At 38.5% G+C, this 21528-nt stretch overlaps 3 protein-coding genes across 3 annotated transcripts; 1 reads left to right on the forward strand and 2 right to left on the reverse strand.

Annotated features, from left to right (window-relative positions):
- Positions 1 to 493: 493 nt before the first annotated feature.
- Positions 494 to 5601, reverse strand: LOC112186478 (protein NPG1). The gene is made up of 7 exons (XM_024324928.2): positions 5398 to 5601; positions 4457 to 4711; positions 3526 to 3778; positions 2192 to 3402; positions 1451 to 1598; positions 977 to 1315; positions 494 to 895 (listed from the first exon to the last, which is right to left on the reverse strand). Exons 2-6 carry the CDS (start codon positions 4607 to 4609, stop codon positions 996 to 998), a joined length of 2085 nt encoding a protein of 694 aa, XP_024180696.1. The 5' UTR covers positions 4610 to 4711; positions 5398 to 5601; the 3' UTR covers positions 494 to 895; positions 977 to 995.
- A 1921-nt stretch (positions 5602 to 7522) lies between these two features.
- On the forward strand, positions 7523 to 11803 carry LOC112188274 (pentatricopeptide repeat-containing protein At3g59040). Its single transcript, XM_024327364.2, has 7 exons — positions 7523 to 7696; positions 8092 to 8404; positions 8826 to 9116; positions 9211 to 9459; positions 10028 to 10152; positions 10621 to 10719; positions 11012 to 11803. Exons 1-7 carry the CDS (start codon positions 7641 to 7643, stop codon positions 11655 to 11657), a joined length of 1779 nt encoding a protein of 592 aa, XP_024183132.1. The 5' UTR covers positions 7523 to 7640; the 3' UTR covers positions 11658 to 11803.
- A 140-nt stretch (positions 11804 to 11943) lies between these two features.
- Positions 11944 to 14715, reverse strand: LOC112188275 (protein DETOXIFICATION 41). Its single transcript, XM_024327365.2, has 8 exons — positions 14250 to 14715; positions 13475 to 14019; positions 13297 to 13383; positions 13157 to 13213; positions 12829 to 13067; positions 12629 to 12747; positions 12441 to 12527; positions 11944 to 12331 (listed from the first exon to the last, which is right to left on the reverse strand). The coding sequence occupies exons 1-8, from the start codon at positions 14559 to 14561 to the stop codon at positions 12257 to 12259; spliced, it is 1521 nt and encodes a 506-aa protein (XP_024183133.1). The 5' UTR covers positions 14562 to 14715; the 3' UTR covers positions 11944 to 12256.
- Between the last annotated feature and the right edge of the window lie 6813 nt (positions 14716 to 21528).

Here is a 21528-nt window from a genome sequence, read left to right on the forward strand (position 1 = left end):
TAGCATTCTTATTAGGGGATCCCTTGCTTGAGAGGGTCACACAAACGTCTATTTTCCATAGGGGATTGCGTTTTTCAAGTGATCTAAATCCGTATTTTGATTCTTGGGAAAACGGTAACTTGAATACCTGCGAAATCATGAGAAATTTACGATGAAATAAAATAAGTACCGAAACCATGTTAATTTTTGTCAATTTTGTGTAGATAGAATGTTGTTTTTTGTTTTTGTTTTATTTTTCTTCATGGATAGATATGTTCAGATATACTTGTTGATATGCACCGACATTTTAAACCGTAGACCACCGTTCAAGTTGTGAACACTTTGGACAAACATGTTGAGTATGACAAATCAACCGGATTAATGAGTTCTGTTCATTATCCTCATGCTCCACCGTAGCAGTTACGTTGATTTCATGTGATGTTGAACATTAAAAGCCATGCTGAGTTCATCATTCGGATAAGACAATGAGGACAAAAATGAATACAACTCAAAGAAAAAGAATTTGCAAATTTTCTTTCAATGTCTCCTCACCTTGAGGTTGCAGTTTCAAAGAATCATCAAAGAATGCAAATCAGAACAAACATTTTTTCTTTCTATCCCATGGATTGAAGTCAAAACTATCTAATATAGTTGCTCAGCTAAATCAAATACATTTACACGCTGAGCAAAGTTGACATTTTCTTAGCAAAAAACCTGCCCAAAAAGGATCTCCAACATTTTGAGTTCTCTGCAATCCATTGAAAAATTAAAGTTGACCTCTGTTCCCGTCGCTTTCTTGTTTTGCATAAAATGCTCAAGCTTTGAATTGATTCTTGTGCCTTTATGGTAGAGGAATGAGAATAGTATCCAAAATGAGAAGACTCCCAATTCCCCTAGTGGCTCTATTAAAAGGTTCCTGTAAATGAATGAGACGCTCGTCAGATTTGGCACTGAAACTTCTTCAGAAACAAACAATAGCAACTAATAAAAGCTATACCCATTTAATAGAGTGATCATCACATAATAGAGCTGAAGCTTTCGATAGGATCAGATTCTTCAAGCATGGTAGCTGCCTGAAAGCAGTCTGCTGCATCAGCCATCCGTCCATCATCTCTGTGAATCATTCCCAAGTAATACCAAGCTTTACGATTGTTAGGGTCAAGCCTTAATGCATCTGAGAGTAAACTTCTTGCAACAGGCAATGCCTTTGGTCCCATCTTTGACATAAGCATGGCAACCACAATCTTGCCAGGAACAAAATAGGGTTCTAGCATAAGAGCATCAATATAAGTGGCTAGAGCTTCATGACTTTTCCCACATCCTTCCAAGATAATGCCTAAAATAATTAGACAGAAATAAGTTTGGAGTAAACATACTATTCATAAAAACAGAAATAAGTTTGGAGTAAACATGCTAATCATAAAAATAATGTAAAAAATTCATTGACATAGTAGATGAGTTCATTTCTTGCCTTCTGTGTGCAGTGTTTCTGCAGCGTAATGCTTCAGCTCTCGGGCTTTACCCAAACATATTTCTGCATCCTTCCAATATGAAAGGCTGGCATATAAGTTTGACAAACCATGCCAAACTTCAAATTCATTGACTTTATCATCCTCGGTCTATTAAAGAAAAGCCAGTTATAAAATTAGAACGAAGAACTTGTTAACCAGGAGTTCCTATTTGTGTATCTCTTCATGAAAAGTAATACTAAAGAGAGACAATATTGCAACAGAAACAAATTTTCAAATGAAATTGGAAAACTATGAACAGTTGATTAAAAAGCAACAATCACTTTTTTCCAATTGCATTGCTACAGAGAGCAACTCATGCTACTTTAATGGGTTGAAATTAGGTCCTCCATTATAATTCAAGTCCAATAATCCATATCACCTTTAGTACACTTGAAAAAAAGAAGAAGAAGAAGAAGAAGAAGAAAGAATATAGAAAAGATAAGAAATTTAATATAGCACTCACTTGCATCATGCAAGATTCGAAACATATTTCCATAAACAATCAGAAAGTTGACATTTTTAAGGATTGAACTATCATTCCTTTAAAGATAGGCCAAACTTCCTCCAGACTATTGCAGAATCACAATATTATACTACTTTTCCACCACCAAAAATAGCTTACACAGAAATCTAAACCGTCTGTATTTGTTTTCGGTAACTGAACAGTATTTTGAGAGAAAGAAGCAGAGGCCAGAATTTACCTGAGAATTAACTCTGAGAGGTCCAAAAGATTTCCTTTGTGCTTGAACCAAAGCAAGAAGGTAACGGTAAGTTTCAATTGCATCCATCGGTAAGGATTGGGAGACTTTCAGCTTTGCTTTAAGCCTGAGCAGTGGCCCTTGCTCCCATTTTGCAGTCTCATCCAAAGCTGCATCAGTGACTACATGAGCCTCTGAAAATCGCTGTTGAGCAGATAAAACTAGAGCAAGCAACCGCCAACCTTTTAATACGGATCCCCCTGTTTCATCAACGTACTTCTTTGCATAGCGCAAAGCTGTATTTAGATTCCTGTGCTCTGCATATTGAACCCCCAACTCAAAAATTAAATCTGAATTGTTCTTCTCCAAAGCAACGGCCTCACTTAGTGATTTTAGTGCTTCAGACTGAAGACGAGACCTCTCAAAGTCAGAGGAAGAAATTTTAGCTTGCTTCCCCAAACAAAGACCCAACAAGCGAAGACCCACAGCCTTTAAATGTTCATCCTTACCCTGAGAATTACTAACAGCCCTCTGTGCATATCCAACTCCCTCAGCTGCAACATGGGAATCCTCACTGCAAATTTTGGCAGCCAATAACAGTGGCATGAGTTCATCTGGTCGTTCATGTTTGTGTAAAGACTTCCTCAACAGATTTAAAGCGGCTTTGTTCTGTCCTGCTCCACTATAACACAGAGCTAGAGAATTCCAACGATCAACGCGTGGATATACTCCAGGCATGATCTCTTCAAGTTGCTTGGCTAATACACAAGTCTGGTTGCATATAGATAGTGCAAATGTTAGATGTTCTGTCAGTGATGGATCCCATTTCGTTTTACCTTGGAACAAATTTCTCAAAAGGATCATTAAAAGCAGGATTGCCTCTTCCAGATTATTTTTAGGCACATATGAACCTTCAACCTGAACACCTAAACTGGGTGGACCAGCCTCTAGTCCACTATACAGCAGAAACACAGCAAATGCTTTCTGAATTCTTGCACAGCAATCATTATCCAGATTCCACTGACTAAGTAGGGCACGCCTATAAGCAGAGATTGTTTCTTGATAGGAACCAGCTTGTTTCCAAAGCTCTGGAAGGAGCTCTACAGCTCGACTGACTGTCTCCTGCAATCTACTATCCACTTGTGCATCAGGTATTCCTTGATGGAATATTTTTTCCACGGCATCAAGCACTTTTTTACATTCATGAGCAGCCTCTGCAAAAGCATAAATGAAGGTTTGATTTGTATCCAATTCGCACTTGAAAAGTAATTAAGTATGAAAGACTAGTGAATCTTAGACAAGTCATCATCTCAAATATTGGAATCTGGGTAGCCTACCTGTTAATCTGCCAAGCTTATGAAGAGACTTGGCTTTCAAGTATATGGCATCAAGAACAAGGGTGGCAGCATGCTGCGAGACTGAATGCTGTGAATCAGCTCTAGACCGGCCTTTCTTAGAAGGTGTTTTCTCAGTAATAGAAGGTTGCAATCGCTCTATAGCTGCTTGCAGATCGATGCCATCAAACACACGAAGAGCACCTTCAAGATTACCTCTTTGGTACTCTAACTTTCCAAGAAGGGCTCTTGCTTCCTGTAAATTAGAATGAATCAAATTTTTTCAATTGGATATGTCAAAATAGATCATCACGCAATACTCTGATATCTCCTTATAGCTGCATAAAAATGGATTTAACTATGCAAACTATGGTAAATCCAAATGCAGGCCAAGATTGTCAATCACAAAGCTGAATAAATATAATGGAACAATTTTGATCATCTAATCCAAAATCAGGTTGTGAATTTTCAAGAGGTTAGGCAAAATTAGGTCCGAAGCATTAAGTATACTCCATAAAATCAAAAGAAAATGATGAGAACATATGATTATATGATTGCTGTGGAGGATGGAGCCTAACTGCCACTTGATAAACAGAAAGGAAACTTCACTTCTTTCTTCGGTACCAAATGAGTAATATGATATGTTATGAAAGATAAGCAGGCAGGAGAATGTCATATAGACTAATCTAAAAAATTTCTGAGGAAAATGGAGGTCTATACGAGAAGATCAGATGCAATGCAATGAGAATGCTCTGTAGCAGATGCAGTTTGCTCTTCCCATATGCTTATAATTCATGATATCACCAAGGCTTAAACCACAAGCTCACAATTCCCACTGTCCTTAAAAGGGAGGAGGTACTGCCAGGTTCAAAGGGCCATGATGGGTTTCTTTTTCCTACCAGGATGAACGGATGAAATATATGCATAAAATTACCTCAAAATTGAGTGATAACCCCTCTCGTAATGAAGATTCTGCCTCGTGAATATTTCCTTCATCCAGCTTGGCTTCAACATCAGTTGATTTCATGGAATTCCCATTAGCAGAGAATTCAACCACCATGCCTTCCTCATACTCGCCAGAATCCATGGACTGGCTCCCTATAATCTCCTCGCGCTCCCTTTTTCACAGTTTTCAGTTCTGTCCAATTCTTTTATCCATTCAACACTTTAGCTGACATGCATATAAAAGCTGCAGCGAGAAGCCAAACATTACAATTAGTTGAAAGTATATAAAAACAACTTCTTTGCAACAAACCCAGCTAACCTCACATATTATCTAAAGTTGTTTGCTTAATACTCATCTACTCTGGGATGCAGTAAAGCTATAACTTCGTACGAAAGCCACAAGCTATACATTTCCACTAATAGAAAAATTCTTAGAATGCTATAAACCTGCTCATCCCTATCTAGACTTGAATTCCAAAAAGACAAGAACAAAAAGTCAAAAAAGTCAAAACCGGGAAATTCAGGGGAAGTCAAACTAAAGATCATAGCACAACACATAAGGGCTTTCTTCTACAAAAACCATGTATAGTCCTACATAACCAACAATGCCAGAAAAGTAGGAATCTTTGGATCCAATATCATCAAAACAATAATCTCAAGTCACAGCTAATCTCTGGATGCCAAGAAAATGCAAGACTTTATTGCCAAAAACCAAAAACAGAAAATGCAAGACTTGGGATTCAATGTCAGCAGAAAGAAGGTACGAATTCTGGGCCAAAGCAGCAAACTTTTTAGTCGAACATCCATCATGGAGGAGATACCGCATTCTTGAAACACCGAATATAAAAGAAACCAAGATTCAAAATTGAATTGCATTGTAATGATTTTCTGAGCGACCAAAGAAGGTTTGAAATGGGTGGTGTTTGTCACCTGGGAATTTGCCGGCGGAGAATAGCAGCGGCGGTTGTGAGGGATTCAGATCACGGTTGGAGGCAGCGGGAGATTGAATTTTTGAGACGGAATGATGACGGGTGGTGAATCAGGTTCGAGAATTCAGGGTTTTATGAGGTTGAGATGGGATGTGATCTGAATGTTGTGTAACTATAACTATGCATTAAATTTGGAGCTACAGCAAAATATTACGTTGTTCGTGTTCTTATTATGCCGTCTTTTTTCTTTTTCTTTTTCTTTTTTTTAAAAACGCTTTTCCAATTTTTCGATGCCCTTTTTACTTTATATACTTTAAAAAAAAAAAAAATAGGTATCCTAGCAAATTTTTCACTTTTTCATTCTAAAGTTTTTTTTTTTTTTTTTTTAGTCTGCAAGTCTAGGTCCTACAAAATGATCCATATTTTATTTAACTAATATAATAAAAGAAACTAAAAATCTTCATGGTTACCTCAAAGAAAATGGATGATTAAGTAGTTGTGTAAGTATTTTTAATTAGAAGATCATGTGGAAGTCCTGGAAAGTGATGTGTAATGCTAAAGATGAAAGAGGGATATTGGTTTGGCCGTTTGGGATCGTCCTCATCTTACTCTTGGAGGAATATTCTCGCTTCTCGTGAGGTACAGGAGTTGGGATCCAGATGGTAAGTCGGTAATGGTAGGAACATTGCTAGAGAGGATCGTAAGAATCCTCATCTATAAAGATTCTGACATATCTTCCCACTGAGGTGTCCTATTACTCTTCGATTTGTCTCCAAGTTGTTCTGCCCTAGTTCACGGGAATGAGATGTTGATTTCCTTTCAACTTTATTTTCCCGTGAGGATGTAGAGATGAATCTTTCTATCCTTCTTAGTCGTAGCGACAGAAGGGATGGAATCATCTGTCACTATGAGCCTCGAGGTGATTTGACTGATTTCAGTGTGGGGAGCGCCTATGCTCTAATCCAGGATATTTTGGTGGTCATATAGGTTCATGCCACATATGGCCAGCCATTTAGAAAGCTAGTGTTCCTCCAAAGGTTAAGATTTGTCTGAAATGCCCGCCAGGGTATACTCCATACTCAGCCTAACCTCATTAAGAGGGAGTACAGACTGAACCTACATGTCTATGCTGTGGTTTACTAGCAATGAGAGTTGGTTTGTTATTTGCCTCCACAATGGTCGGATAAATCATAAATGTCAACTTTGAAAGTGATAATGCCTTACTAGTGGCGGCTGTTTGAAGACAACACCTCACTAATTGGTCATATAGTTAATGGCATGAAGGTCTAAGCCGGTAGGTTTTCTTAGATGTTTCGTGGAGCGATTAGTGTAGTTTATACACTAGCTCATCTTGTTAGATGAAATGTTGAGGAGTATGAATGGTTAGGAGAGTCTTCTAATTCGAGATGTACTATTTGAGGATAGTAATGCTTCTTTTTAAGGTCTTGGCCTTACATTTCTCCTCCCTAGTGTATGGTTTCATAAATATTAAATAATAATGATATGTGCATAGAATTAAGCCTCTTAACTTAATTGGGTTTCAAACTCTACTAAAAAAAAAATTAGATAAGTACAAATGTCGATGAAGAATTTGTTGGTAGTCCGTCTAATGTTTTGTCGACAAGGGCCTTCCGCAAAACATAAATTAGAATGGAACAAAGGCCAATGAGTAAGTCTAGTCAAAAACCTTCATAAAAAAATTAAAGGAGACACACTTTGCCGACGAATCACTTATCCGCAAAATCCTCAACACAAAATTAAAAAAAAGAGACAGATGCTGAAGAATTAATTTCATGGATAAAAGCATCCCTAAAAGAAGAAAATGACGCACTTATAGTTGAACAATATGTGGGCACAGACTTTCAGCAGAAAAATACATTAGAGAGGGACTGAATTTGTCAGCAAAAACCTCTCAAAAAAAAAAAAAAATTATAGACGACATTTCACCATCGTTTTCATTTATATATTAGGCCAGCTATTTTGATTTATTTATTTAGAAGTCCCTCAACTCACCTGATTTGAAAACCAACCCAACCTGTAAACGAACCTGGTGCAGTTAGCCGGTTAACTGTTGGGTTTTACCAGTCTGGTCCCGCTTTCTCCAAAAAGATAAGATTTTTGTCAAAAAAAAAATATCATATACTCTAGTTCAACTCCAACACCCTGTTCACAGTTTCAACACAAAAGAGCTTGTTTCAACCTCAGCTATGCTTTAAGCACTTTCAGATACACAGAAACCCAGAAATGCCTCAAGCCCTTTTCTTGAAGCCCTTCATTTCCGCTCCTTTGGATAATTGGAGGTATGTTCTCTTTCAAAGTTCCCCTCTTTGATAAACCCATGTAAAACCCTTAAACCTCTCTTTGCATTCTGAGCATGCCTATTCATTTCAGCTTCTAACTTTGAATTTGGTTGCTTATAATTTGAGAAAAGAGCATGGGTAAATTGGGTTCAGGGCTGTAGTTTTTCAACTCTGAAAGTGTGTTACTTTACTGTTTTGCTTCAAAATTTTGAATATGTAGGATGATTTTTCATGTTTCTTATACTTCTGCTATGTGTATGTGATAGTTGTATTTGTCTTGGTTAGTTTCAGGATTTTGTATGGAAATGACTGGTTTTGCAGTCTGATAGTTCTGTAATGGTTTGTGTGTTCATTTTGGTATTTGAGAAATAACAGTGGGAATCTTTTGTGTTCAGTAAATTGAAAGAATGCACAAATTCTATAGGTGCCAATGTGAAGATGCGTGGAAGACTGGAGGTGGTTTGTATGGGAATGCTGGCACCAAGAAAGTTCTTGCAGAAAAGGAAGAAAGTGGAGGTTTTTAAAGACGTTGGCGATGAGGCTGACCAGAAGAACTGGAGGAGACTGATGAATGAAATCGAAGAGAAGGGTTCTGCTGTTGCAGTGCTCAAAAGCGAAAAGCTCAAAAACAAGACGATTCCTAAGGATCTTGTTCTTGGAACGTTGGTTAGATTCAAGCAATTGAGGAAATGGAACCTCGTTGGTGAGGTATGTGGACATGCACTTTTGTTGTTCTGTGACAAAAAAGATTGGATACTTTGTGAAAATTCAGTTCATTACTTTTGAGGATGACGAGTTGTACCGAAAATTAGTAAACTCATACATGCTGACTTCTTCCATAGTTTATGTGGAGAAGAAACAGTATTAGATGTCTGTGTGCAATAGTATCATATTCAAATGGTGGGGCAGTTTCTGTATACAAATGGCTCAATATGATTAATGATTATGGGAATCCTGCAGATTATTGACAACCAGTCAAATTGATTGTTTTCATATACTACTTTTTGCTTCAGTCATTCTACTAAGAATTTTACAACCATAGTTATTCTGTCTCTGAACTCATTTCTCTTAGTGCTGGATTTGCTTTAATGCTATATTACTTTGTTAGCTCATATCCTTCGCCTTCTAGATTCTTGAATGGCTTCAGACTCAGGACTGGTGGGACTTCAGCGAAATGGATTTTCTGATGCTTATAACAGCTTATGGAAAGCAAGGCAAATTCAACAGGGCTGAGAAGGTTTTAAGCTTGTTGAATGAAAAGGGCTATGCACCAAGTGTAATATCACATACTGCTCTTATGGAAGCATATGGAAAAGGAGGCCGATACAACAATGCTGAAGCAATATTTCGAAGAATGCAGTCTTCAGGGCCTGAACCATCTGCTGTGACATATCAAATCATACTAAAAATATTTGTTGAGGTAATGTTTACAAAACCATATACTTTTCTTCACTTGTTGTACTGTTATTGGACTCTTTCTACATTCCTCATCAGAGTAACTCGATATACTGCAGGGCTGCAAGTTTAAGGAAGCTGAAGAAATCTTTGAGACCCTTTTGGATGAGGAAAAGTCACCTTTAAAGCCAGACCAAAAGATGTTCCACATGATGATCTATATGTTTAAGAAGGCTGGAAGTTATGAAAAAGCTCGTAAGATGTTTGCGGTGATGACTGAGAGAGGGGTTCGGCAATCAACAGTTACTTATAATAGCCTAATGTCGTTTGAAACTAACTACAAGGAAGTATCAAAGATGTACAACCAGGTAAATCTTGTAAAAAAGTCTGAATTTATTCATATAAAGGGGCAGAGTATGCTTTTGAATTTATAAATCGTAAGATTGCAGCAATAGTTGCCTGATCTGTTGTTTTTATACATCATTGGTTGGATTGTATTGCCATTAGATAGAAGAATGAACTGTGCTGATCTAGAATTTTACTGTCAGTAGTTCTAGTGTTAAAGGTTTTTAAGAAGAATCACTGAATCAGTGGTTCAACCTCTCATTGCATGTCGCCTATGCTACCTAGTTTATCAAGTTGTAATCAGCTATATTTTCTGCTGTTACATAGATTGATAAATTCTACGACATTTTTATATACCTCATCGTTCGCTGTCATTCTATATAAATGATAGTTTCCCATAGATAATGATCAAGAAGGCTTGAAAGTCTTTTTTTTTTATCTCCTTCTCCTTCCCCATGCTTACCAAAGTTGAACTGTCTGGCCAAGTGACCAGAAGCTCCAAGACCTTTATATCTTAAAATACTACTGAAGTAATTTAACTTTATTATCAATATTAAGTCATAAGAAACTGAAGTAACCTGTTAATGACAGATGCAAAGAGCTGGTCTCCGACCTGACGTTGTGAGTTATGCCTTACTCATTAATGCTTATGGGAAAGCTAGAAGAGAGGAAGAAGCCTTAGCTGTTTTTGAGGAAATGCTTGATGCTGGTGTCAGGTATGTTGGCTCAAAGCTATTAGTTCTTGTGATATTAAAAGTTAAATATGAGGGGAAGTTTACTTCATATTAGTTCAACTTGTTTAATTCAAAGATGTGGATTTGTCATTACTTGTTTATATCTTCAATTACTTGTGGAATTTAGATTGGAGATTGTAGATGGGTAGGGACAAAACTAGATTTTGGCTTACCGGTTATGGTGGAGGGTTTTGATCAACCAATAGATTATTTTTTGTTGCATTCAGTGTTCAACCATAACCTAACCTGTCACCATATTGCGAACTTTTCCTCTGCATGCAATGTAAATTGCTGGTTGCCTTGGTTTCTTCATGTATATGAAGCCTAGGGCAGCAGTTTCTCATTCTGGCTTTTGCACCAAGCCAAGCTGGTGGAAAGTGGCCGAACTCTTGATGCCAATATCATCCCATTGATATAGAATATAATCCCTGCTATTCATCTCTTTTGCAGACCTACCCCCAAAGCATACAATATTTTGCTCGACGCATTTGCAGTATCAGGAATGGTGGACCAAGCTCGAACTGTTTTTAAAAGCATGAGAAGAGACAGGTATGCTTTTGATACGTGCATGATGATGCTATATTCTGATATGAGTTCACTTTTCAAAATTATATTAGCTGTGCCATATTATTGTTACGACTCCAGAAAGACAAAATAGTGTATTGTGCCTATTAGTGGCACTGAATGAGAATTGAGCCATCTGCAATCTTGCCGGGATAATACCTATAACATAATGTAAAGGAGGCAAAAATAGCCATATTTGTAGGAGTAAGACCTGTCACTGAAAAATTCACTCTCTGTCATCTGGATAGTGAAACCTCTGCATATTGTCTTTCTTCAGGTATGAACCTGATATATACTCGTATACCACTATGCTGTCAGCTTATGTAAATGCACCCGACATGGAAGGTGCTGAAAAATTCTTCACAAGACTAAAGCAAGATGGATTCAAACCCAATGTCGTCACTTATGGGACCTTAATCAAAGGTTATGCTAAGACAAATGATATTGAGAAGATGATGGAGAAATATGAGGAAATGCAGGCATGTGGTGTCAAACCAAATCAAACGATCTTGACAACCATAATGGATGCGTATGGCAAGAACATTGATTTTGGGAGTGCTGCTGTTTGGTACAAGGAAATGGAATCCTGCAGGCTTACTCCTGATCAGAAAGCAAAGAATATCCTTTTATCTTTGGCAAAAACTGTAGAAGAACAACAGTTAGCAAACCAAATTGTAGGATATTTGGATAATACTAGCAATGAACAAGGACTTGGTCGTTTATCAATCTCTGTTGAGCAGAATGATGAGGATGAAGACAATTACGAAGATGATGAAGACGACGATGACAGTTATGATGAGGAAGTCGATGGTCCTTCACAGGTCACTTCATCATATGATGATGAACAAGAAAGTGAGCTGGTTTATTTAAATGCTGATAGTGAAAAAAACCTCGATGACTTACTTACAGTGGCTGAATTGTAAATTTGGGATCTTCTTTTTGTGGTATAGTCACATTACCTAGTGTTCATTGTTAATTCAACCAGATCAGTTGAGAGTTAATACGTGGGAATGGAATCACCCTACACTACATTTTTGGCGTTTAAGCGAGTAAGATTGCTGTTTTTGATCTTTTGGTGATGTTTTTTTTTTCCTAGTGGAGGCGCTGTATCTGCCCGAGTAAAATGTGCAATTTTGGATTTCTTTTCTGTATCAATTACAAAGGTGTCTGGCGTCACCTCCTCGGAGCAAAAGCTTGTAGTTTTGGATTGCTTATAACTCCACTCGATAGAGCACTTGACCTCCCATTTACTACAAGGGTTCGATTCTTACCTTCCCCCTTAAAAACAATGAAATGAAAAAAGCAAGGAGGTTTGAATGCAGCATCTTGCTTTAAAATAAGTACTGCTGCTGTTAAAGAAATACGAGGTTCTCATTAAATAATCAAAATTGGCTACATCTGATTGGTTCTATACAAGGAACCCAATTCTCGTTGACAATGCTGCAAGGAAAAAAAAACATTGTAGCGCACCACATGAAACCCTGGTAAAGGAGGGTTTGAACTGTGAACACTTCTTATAGACTCATACGCCGTTTTCCTCCAAGAGCAATTGTTCTACACTTGCAGATCTCTTCAATCTCTCAGCCGCGTTCACAACCTACAAAAACAAAAGCATGATCAAAATCTTTGGTTACAACCTGTCCAAATTCAGTTCATGTCAAATCTGTATTCAGATGGTAAGAAACTTTCATCAGAATTTAAGTTACCTCAGCATCCCAGTTGGTTCTGGCAGTGAGAACAATCAGAGTTGCTGTCTGTAAAGATACTCCAATAATCATCCCCCACCAAATACCCTGAAAAATTAAGGCCAAAAATGCATTATTTACAATATCATTTACAATTACAAAAGCATTAACTTTACTGATGAGAGTGAGGTAGAGTTTCAAATACTTACTGCTACTCCCATACTAGTTTTGAAGCCAAGAACACACCCAATTGGAAGACCGATAATATAATAACAAGTCAGGTTCACATAAGCTACAACAGCTTGCCATCCACTTCCAATTGCCACACCTGAAATTCCACACGTCAAATATTAGAAATGGTGCCTGACTGAGATGTTTTTCTACTGTGTCTAGCAGATATTGTCAATACCTGAGAGTATAGGTTGAATGCCATTCAAGAAAACAGAGATGGCTAGCAAGGGGGTCAATTCAGATACTGCCTCAATAACATCGGCGTCACTTGTAAATAGCTTGCTCAATCCCACTTTGAATATCAGCACAATAGCACTGAACACTATGCTAATCAGGATGCTGGTCCCATTCACTACAAACACAGAAAATTTGGCCACCTTTGGATGACCAGCACCTAGCTCATTACTCACTCGAACGCTGCATAAACCAAATCGCATTTTCAGCAAGAAACTTTGAATACATTTTTGCCAAGGAAAAACTGAAACCTCTTAAGGTTTGTCACAAACCTTGCTGCAGCAGCGAGGCCTAGCATAAATTGCATGTCCCAGTTCAAGTAGTTCATGCTGGAATTATCAAAACATGTAAAGTCAGATAACAATGCGAGTTAAACACTGATCAAGTTGACTGAGAAAAACAAAAGACATACCAGATAGAAATGGAGTCCAATGAGATTGTAGGGTTGGCTAGGAGCCCTGATATAAGCACTAAACCTTGATTGTACCAAATCTCCAAACTACATTGAAGCATCATTAAACTCAGTCTTTTGAGGTACACAAAGATAGAGAGATAGTCTAAAAACTTGAAATGTGTATATATATACATACCACAACATGATGGCAGAAGCAAGAGTTAGCTTAAAGTAAGGCCAAAGTCCCGAAAAGGCTTTCCATGAGAAACCAGTCCAAGTTTCCTTGCAGTTGGGGCTTACTAAAATGTAAATCCCATACGTAATCACAAGCAAAAACCAAGAAAAACTCAGTGTAAGAGCAGCACCTATTAGTCCATAGTCCACAACATAAACCACCAACCAAGTGAGAGTAGTGTGAAGGAGGAAAACTCCAATGGACATGTATGCCAAAGGGTTCACTATGTTCTGTGCCTGAAGGAACCTCTGTTGTGGGCAGTTTATGGCAAATGCATAGAGTTGAGGGATTAAGCCGCGCGCAAAGATTTGACCCTGTTCTGCTATACTTTCTGATTGTCCCATGGCCACGAGTATTGGACCTGACCACCAGTACAAAAATGTAAGCAGGATTGCTGCTCCCAAGTGCAAGACGATTGCTCTTTGGCATATTATCCCCAATGCTCCGTAGTGTTTGGCTCCATAGGCTTGCCCACAAACAGTTTGTACAGCACTCGCCATGCCCAACTTGAAAATTAAAGTAACAATTCAAGAGTTTTAGCTCATGTAAGACAACAATGTTCTTCAAGTAGGTACGTACAAAACATAGAGATGAAAAACTGAAATGAGTTTAGCTGATATGATTCAAGTTAACAGTCTCCGAACATTTAGAATGTTTACAAGAACCAAATAGCATTAATTCATTGAATCAAGTAAAAAACATAGAGATGTATATTTGGTACATTTGGGGTACGTACCATAATCCCATAAGCAAGACCTTGGATTCCCACACTTGCAATAGAGGCTCCAGCAAGCTCCAATGCACCCAGATGGCCACAAAACATCAATGTGACAAAGCTGAGCATGTAATTGAAAAGCGAAACTACGATAGATGAACCGGATAAAATCCATAGCAGCCTCGACTCCCATACCACTAGCCTAGGCCACCACCTTAGTGCTATAGGCCTTCGCTCCAAAAATTCTTCAATTGCAGCGGGTGACAAGTCAGGAATCCGGGAATATGAGTCAGGTCCGAGGAGTAGCGGCTGGTACTGCTCCGACAACCCCATGGTTATCTCAGCCGACTGAGACACCACTACTTGATGATGTTGAAACTATGAGTAGATGCAGAAGTAGACGGTGCATTTAAATCATGGTACAGAAAACAGCGGGGGAAGTTGAAATTACAAGGTCTAACTAACATTCCAAATTGTTAGGCAACCAACCACTATTAGCATGTGCTCCGCTATATAGCAAAGTAGCAAGAGAATTTTACCTACAACTATGTATTATTGTTCAGTTTTGAATAAGGAACAGATTACTCTGTTCAGAAAGTTCACAAAACCCAGGTATATGCCAGTAAAATGAAAGATCCAAGCACTGTTTTCTAGTACAAGCACAAGTACAAAGGCATAGAAGATGTCACCATGTCAGCTATATATGGGTTAATTGCAACGTACGTCTGTTCTTGTTTAATTTTTATATATTCATTTGGGAGGGGACTGTGAGATACAAAGGAAGAAGAAGACTAAGATGCTTCTCTTTTCGTTGGGTTAGGTAAACACATGAGAATCCAGATAAGGTCACCGTCAACAACATTTTATACCCAAAATTCAAACTTGTGAGCCGTTATGTAGAGATGTTGATGAGAACACCTAGCGAAAAGTCTGGAAGGAGTTTAGCAGCTCATTGTGTTGCCTCGCTTGCCATGAGGGCAGTCGATCCTTGCAGATGGGCCTCTAAAATTGACTGCAAGGATCATTCATTTCAATTCTTTTCTTCCTTCACCAGGTTCAGTCAATTTTAGAGCAATTTGCCACAATTAGACAATTAGAAATGAATGATTCTCGTTGTCCAAAAAAAGAAGAAAGGAACGATTCCAATCACAATCAACATCTTCTGTTGGGCCTCATCTCAGAAATATCAATATCCTGTGACTAGTTCTTCCATTCTTTTTTTCCCCCTTTTCTTTTTGGACTAGAGGTTGGGCCTTTACCTGTTTTCGGCCTTAATGAATGATCATCTTCACAGAAAAAAAGAAGAAGAAGAAACAATGGGGGTGCGGTTATTGCCACGCTACTATTTTTTTTGTTCACTCTACTTGCTCATTGAGAAATTTTATTAACACATCCCTAAATACTTAATACACATTCTAATTTTTTTTACTTTTACAATCAGATTATATGGGTAAATTATATGCCACGCTACTATTTTTTTTGTTCACTCTACTTGCTCATTGAGAAATTTTATTAACACATCCCTAAATACTTAATACACATTCTAATTTTTTTTACTTTTACAATCAGATTATATGGGTAAATGAAATGACTGAAAATACATTCATATTAGAAAAGGAACTATAATTGGAATATGTTTAATAGCTTTTAATATTGTTATAAATTCAAGTTGAAATCTTTGTCATGAGTTCATGACAAGCTTGATTATTAGCAATTATGCATTACAAAATTCTTATGATCGTTCATATTGTTTCTTGGTAATTAATAGAAAGAAAATAAAACCTAGTATGATATATATAAACCCTAATTGGAATCTTCTTCTACAAGCTTGACTACTAGCAATTTTGCATTACAAAATCCTCATGATAACTAATGGAGAGAAATTAATAACAATGTAGTTATAAACCTAGTTGGGATCCTCTTCATGTGTTCTTGATTATTTTTCAATAATTTTGACTACAAGTAATTTTGAATAACAAAATTGTTAAGATTGTACAGGTCATATGATAATAATTGAAAGAAAATTAGGATTATTAAGCATGTCCCCAACCTAGAGGAAAGTTCCTTGATCAAGGAGAGATAGAAAGCGGTGCCCTCTCCTAGGGTTTCGTCGAGCACACTAGAGTTCCGTCGAATCTTGCCGGATTGACGGTCCTCCTGTCTAGGTACGTCGCCTTGCTTCGTCGGCTTTGGGTATCTGCAGCGTTTGGTTGGGTGGATTGCTGGATCTGTGTAACCTGTGGACATTACACTGCTGTGGTAGATTGGGTTTGAGGAGCGATGGGGTGTGACGCGGCTTTTGTTCTGGCCAACATCTTGACTGCGGAAGGATTGGTTTGGACTGGTCTGGGTGGTCGCTGAATTGGGTGCGGCTTCGACTTGCTTTTGAGGGCTGTGCGGAGATCTGCTTCTATGTAGCAGGCCGAGTCTTCGGCAGTCTTTGCTCGAGATGGTGATGCACGGTTGGAGAAGTCGGCCGCTGGAGCTATTCGACCGGTGCGCGGCCGGAGGACAGGACTGCGGTGGCGGCCAAAGAGTAGCGACCAGTGATGCTCCTCCTCTGTGGGCTTGGATTTGGGCTTGGGTCTCTGGGCCTGGGCTCAACCTTGGGCTGATGGGGCAGGGGACTATTCCTACTAGTCAAGTTTTGACTTGGGCTTGGGCTCAGGTCAAAGCAATCTGGGCCCTAATGTATTAGGGTATGAGTCTATGTGAGGTTGGATTAACTTAATTCTATGAGTCTTCTAGTCACTTGCTTGTACCACAATTGCGTGATTGGTAAGTAGGGGTTAGTTGAATGATTTCTTTTTCGTAAGAGGCGAGGTTTTTTCATTCTTGTATAGGCTCGTTTAAATGTGAGCGTCACAGTGATCTTTAAATGTTTGCTCTAGCTTAGGTAGGTTACTCCGGATTTTCTTTCCGGATTTCTTATGTAAGTTTTGGTAGACTTTAGCCATTTTGCTGTTGATCTAATGAATTCAACTTCTATTTAAAAAAAAAAATTGAAAGAAAATTAAAATTATTATGATGATTCTGATAATTAAATGCATTTAAATTCATTATGATATATAGAATGTTGTGATTATGATAAGGTTTAGCATAATGATTTTAATATTGATTTATATAGTGATTTTAATCATTTTATATAGAATTTTGAGATTTGAGGATAATTTAGGTAGTTTGAGTGGTGTATTTAATAAAATGATAGAATAAGAAATCAAATGGGTGGTGTATTAAGTAAGAGGTGTGTATTAAGTATTTTTAGAGATGTGCGAATAAAATTTCTCTGGCTCATTTCACCATACATTTTAATTTCAATTATTAAAATTACTTATTTAACCAATTTCTCTTTCCAAGAGTATCCTTATATGACATATCCAATTAAAAAATATTTTTTTAAGGAAAATCTCTTATTTAATTTATACCAATAAAAACACTAAAATATATTCAAGTTTTCTAATTAATTTTTTATTTTTATTTCGATGTTCGTCTATTGTAATCCATGTCAAAAAGTTAGTAAGTTAACAACTATGAGCAATGAAAAAAAGATTGATTTATTTTTCATGTTTTAAATTTTACTTTCGCTGTTCATAAAGTGTATTGCAAAGATTTTGATAAAGTTAACATTAATAGTTTTGTGAATTGAATAATGAATTAACAATGAGGATGCAACAAAAATACAAAAAAAAAGTAATAAATTCAAATTTGGGTGGAGAATATGAAGATTATTGTTTTCCAATGAGGAATTAAGTAGTTTTTGTATTTAATTAATTGGTTACCTATTTATTTTTCTTACAGATTTGGATTTTAGAAAATTAGTGTACTTATTAGTCATTTTGTACTTGGGTAATATAGTTTTTTTTTATAATTTAAATGTTTGTAAGGTGAACTAAGAAAATAATAGGGTGGCAATAGCCGCACCCTAAGAGAAAAAAGTTCTTCAAGATACACCAGCTCCCAATTATTTCTTATCAAAATTGAGCTACAAGTTACATTACTAGCTAACTCGAATTTTGTGAACTGTACGTACGTGTCTTCCATTCTTCTATATCCCGATTTTCCATCAATAGTTACTCAGGTCTTCCAGCTGTTTGTGCTACTGAAGAATGGTTTGGGAGGATTGGAAGTTTCATTGCAGTTGCATGACATGATGACATTGTGCCTTACAGCTAGACTTTGCTACAAGTGATGTTGTGCTAATGCATTACTTATTGGAAACACTACCAAAAATGGTGGACATAGCCTCCTAAGCCCTATGGCCAAGAAACTTTATGGTCCATTGGAACAATAACAAAAATTTATACCACCCATTTCATCTCTTTCGATTCAGAGTGTGCTGCCATGGAGGAAATCCAATTTGATGAGAATTCGGGGGGAACTTTCAATATTAAGTTCTTCCTATAGGATAAATCTAAAGGAGCAAACGTTGGTTGGGTTAAGGTTTCATATCTATAGCAAAAATTTAAATACTGTTGTAGTAAATAGGTAAATGTCTATATCATGGAGTATACACTTAGGAAAGTGGAGAATGTGTGGTTTGTATGGAATGCACATTGAGAGGTAGAGAAATTGTGTAGCAAATATACTAATGTATGTAGGGCAATTTACACTACTTTGTAACCCTATATAAACCCCCTCAATATGAGAGGAAGACTCACCAATTCACTCTTCAGTTTCTCTGAAACACGTTATCAGCACGAAATTGCTCTAGAATTAGAATCGAAATCGATTAGAGTAGTGAAAGTTCATGATCCGAACTAGGTCATTTTACCAACCTTACAAGAAACCCCTAAATCCTATCACATATCAAAGCCCTTGATCCCAGAAGCTCAGAACCGGTCTCAGAACCTCCAAAACCGGCCAAAAACAGCCTGAACCGGCCTCTGGAATTCCTGAACCGCTGCCGAACCGCTGCCGAGACCCCTGCACACCACCTGCCGAGACCTGCCGAGCAGCTGCCGAGAGCCCTGCACATCACCTGCCGAGACCTGCCGAGCACCTGCCGAGAGCCCTGCACACCACCTGCCGAGAGCCCTGCAGACCCCCTGCCGAGCACCTGCCGACAGCTGCCGAGCCCCCCTGCCGAGCACCTGCCGACAGCTGCCGAGCCCCCCCTGCCCAGCACCTGCCGACAGCCTGCCGAACACCTGCCGAGCATCTGCCGACAGATCTGCCGAGCCATTTTCCGGCCACTTTTCCGGCCACTTTTCCGGCCACTTTTCCGGCCATTTTCCGGCCACTTTTCCGGCCACTTTTCCGCGACTTTTCGGACACTTTTCCGGCGACTTTTCGGACACTTTTCCGGCGAATTTCCGGACACTTTTTCCGGTCAATTCTTAAGGTAAACTTTTCTAAAAGTTCCCGTTTTTAAAGTTTTTATTACTTTTCTCTTCTTTTCACGGGGACTTCCAACATCCCTTATTCTACCCCCCTTTCTTCTTCATAAGGGAGACCAAAAGGCCGAACTGTGGGGGTTCGTGCTCACTCCAAGCTTGGAGCTTGTAAAGTACTCCAAACTTAGAATTTGTTGAGAAGAAAACAATCGACCACATACATCATTGTTTCGATTTAATCCAAAACCCCTCTTGGAATCAAGATTTTCTTGGAAGCGACTACGCTCAGAAAATCCCTAATTTCTTGAAAGCGATTACGCTCAGAAAGTTTATAGTTTTTCGTGGTAGCCTTTTTCGCTCCGAAACTAACCCTATTTTCTTGTTGTTCTTCAGGATGAGTAACCTGAACAAGTTGAGCTTCAACCCACTAGGGACAACAGGCGCAGGATACCACAGGTGGATCCGTGATATGCGCCAGCATCTTAAGGCTGATGGGATCCTGAGTACGATCCAAGAGCCAAGTCAGGACGTGCTTACTCCTCAACAGGCTCTTGCTTTTGAAGCAAATAGAGCAAAGAGAGAGGCTAATGAAGCAAAAGCCATCATTCTCATGACAAGGCACATGAATGACGCGCTCCAAAATGAGTACCTCAATGAGGAAGACCCAAGAAAGCTATGGGTAGAACTCGAGCAGCGTTTTGGCAACGTCCGTGATTCCCTGCTTCCCGACTTAGAAGAGAGATGGCAAAGCCTCCGCTTCTGTGATTTCAAGACAGTTCTTGACTACAATTCGGAAGCACTTCGTATCAAGTCTATGATGGAATTCTGTGGACATCAAATCACTGATACGATGTTGATCGAGAAAACTCTCTCTACCTTCCCTGTCTCTGCATTAATGATAGCTAAAAACTATCGAATTGATATCAATGCTAGACGCATCACAAGATTTCATGAGCTAATTGGTGTCATGAACGTAGCTGAAAAGCACGACAACATACTTGTGAAGAACTATAACTCTAGACCCGTGGGAACCAAGTCAATTCCGGAGTCTAATTATAGTCGCACCTCCAAGAGAGGACGCAAGGAGCGAAACCCTAAAAGTAGGGATAACTATGGACGTTCTGGTCCATATTTTCGCCCTAAAGAGGAAGGAAACCGCCAAGATAGGCGTGCACGGAACCGTGGTGGTAAACGTGTGAAGAGAGAGCGAGGCCAAGCCTCCGGTTATGGTGGTAACACCACCAATGGAAACAACCGTTTTCAAAGTGCTCCTAAAGCACCTCGATCAAGGGAACCTGACCATAATGATGCTTGTCTCCGATGTGGACTACCTGGACATTGGGCAAGGACATGTAAAGCATCCCAGAATGTTGCAAACGCGTACAAAATGTATCGTGAAGCAAGGGAGGCAAATTACATGGAACAAGAAGATCAAGATGGCAATCTCGATCTAAGGGTGGAAGACGACAAAAATCAAAACCCAGAAACTGGCGATTTTGATTAAGTCTTTTCATTTTCCAAGAGATGTAGGCAATCGCCACATTATCCTATAGTAGATGCCAATGGGATTAATCTTTCTTCAAAAGTAGGCGTACTCAATGTAATTGTGATGTCTAGGAAGGTTTTGAGATAATTGGTACTTAAGCGAGCCTTTGCTCCACCAACATCTCTCTACTCACCTGGTCACCTTTGCATTGGAATTACCGAAAGAAGTTAGACAACTACCATTGCTTTGCATTAACTAAGTTTATTGGATTACGCTTTCTTTAATGAAATAAATGATGATGTAATTCCGTTTGGCTTAAATAAAAAAAAGTTGAGTTCTTTCCTTTATGACTCCTTTTTAATTACGAGCTTTTCTCTTAAGGAATGGATGAACTACATTGTCTCGCAGATAGTGCGACTACGCACACCATTCTACGACATAGGCAATTATTCTTGGAGATGTTGCCTACATATTCCACTGT

Source organism: Rosa chinensis, chromosome 2 (genome assembly GCF_002994745.2).
Source record: "Rosa chinensis cultivar Old Blush chromosome 2, RchiOBHm-V2, whole genome shotgun sequence".
Lineage (NCBI taxonomy): Eukaryota > Viridiplantae > Streptophyta > Magnoliopsida > Rosales > Rosaceae > Rosa > Rosa chinensis.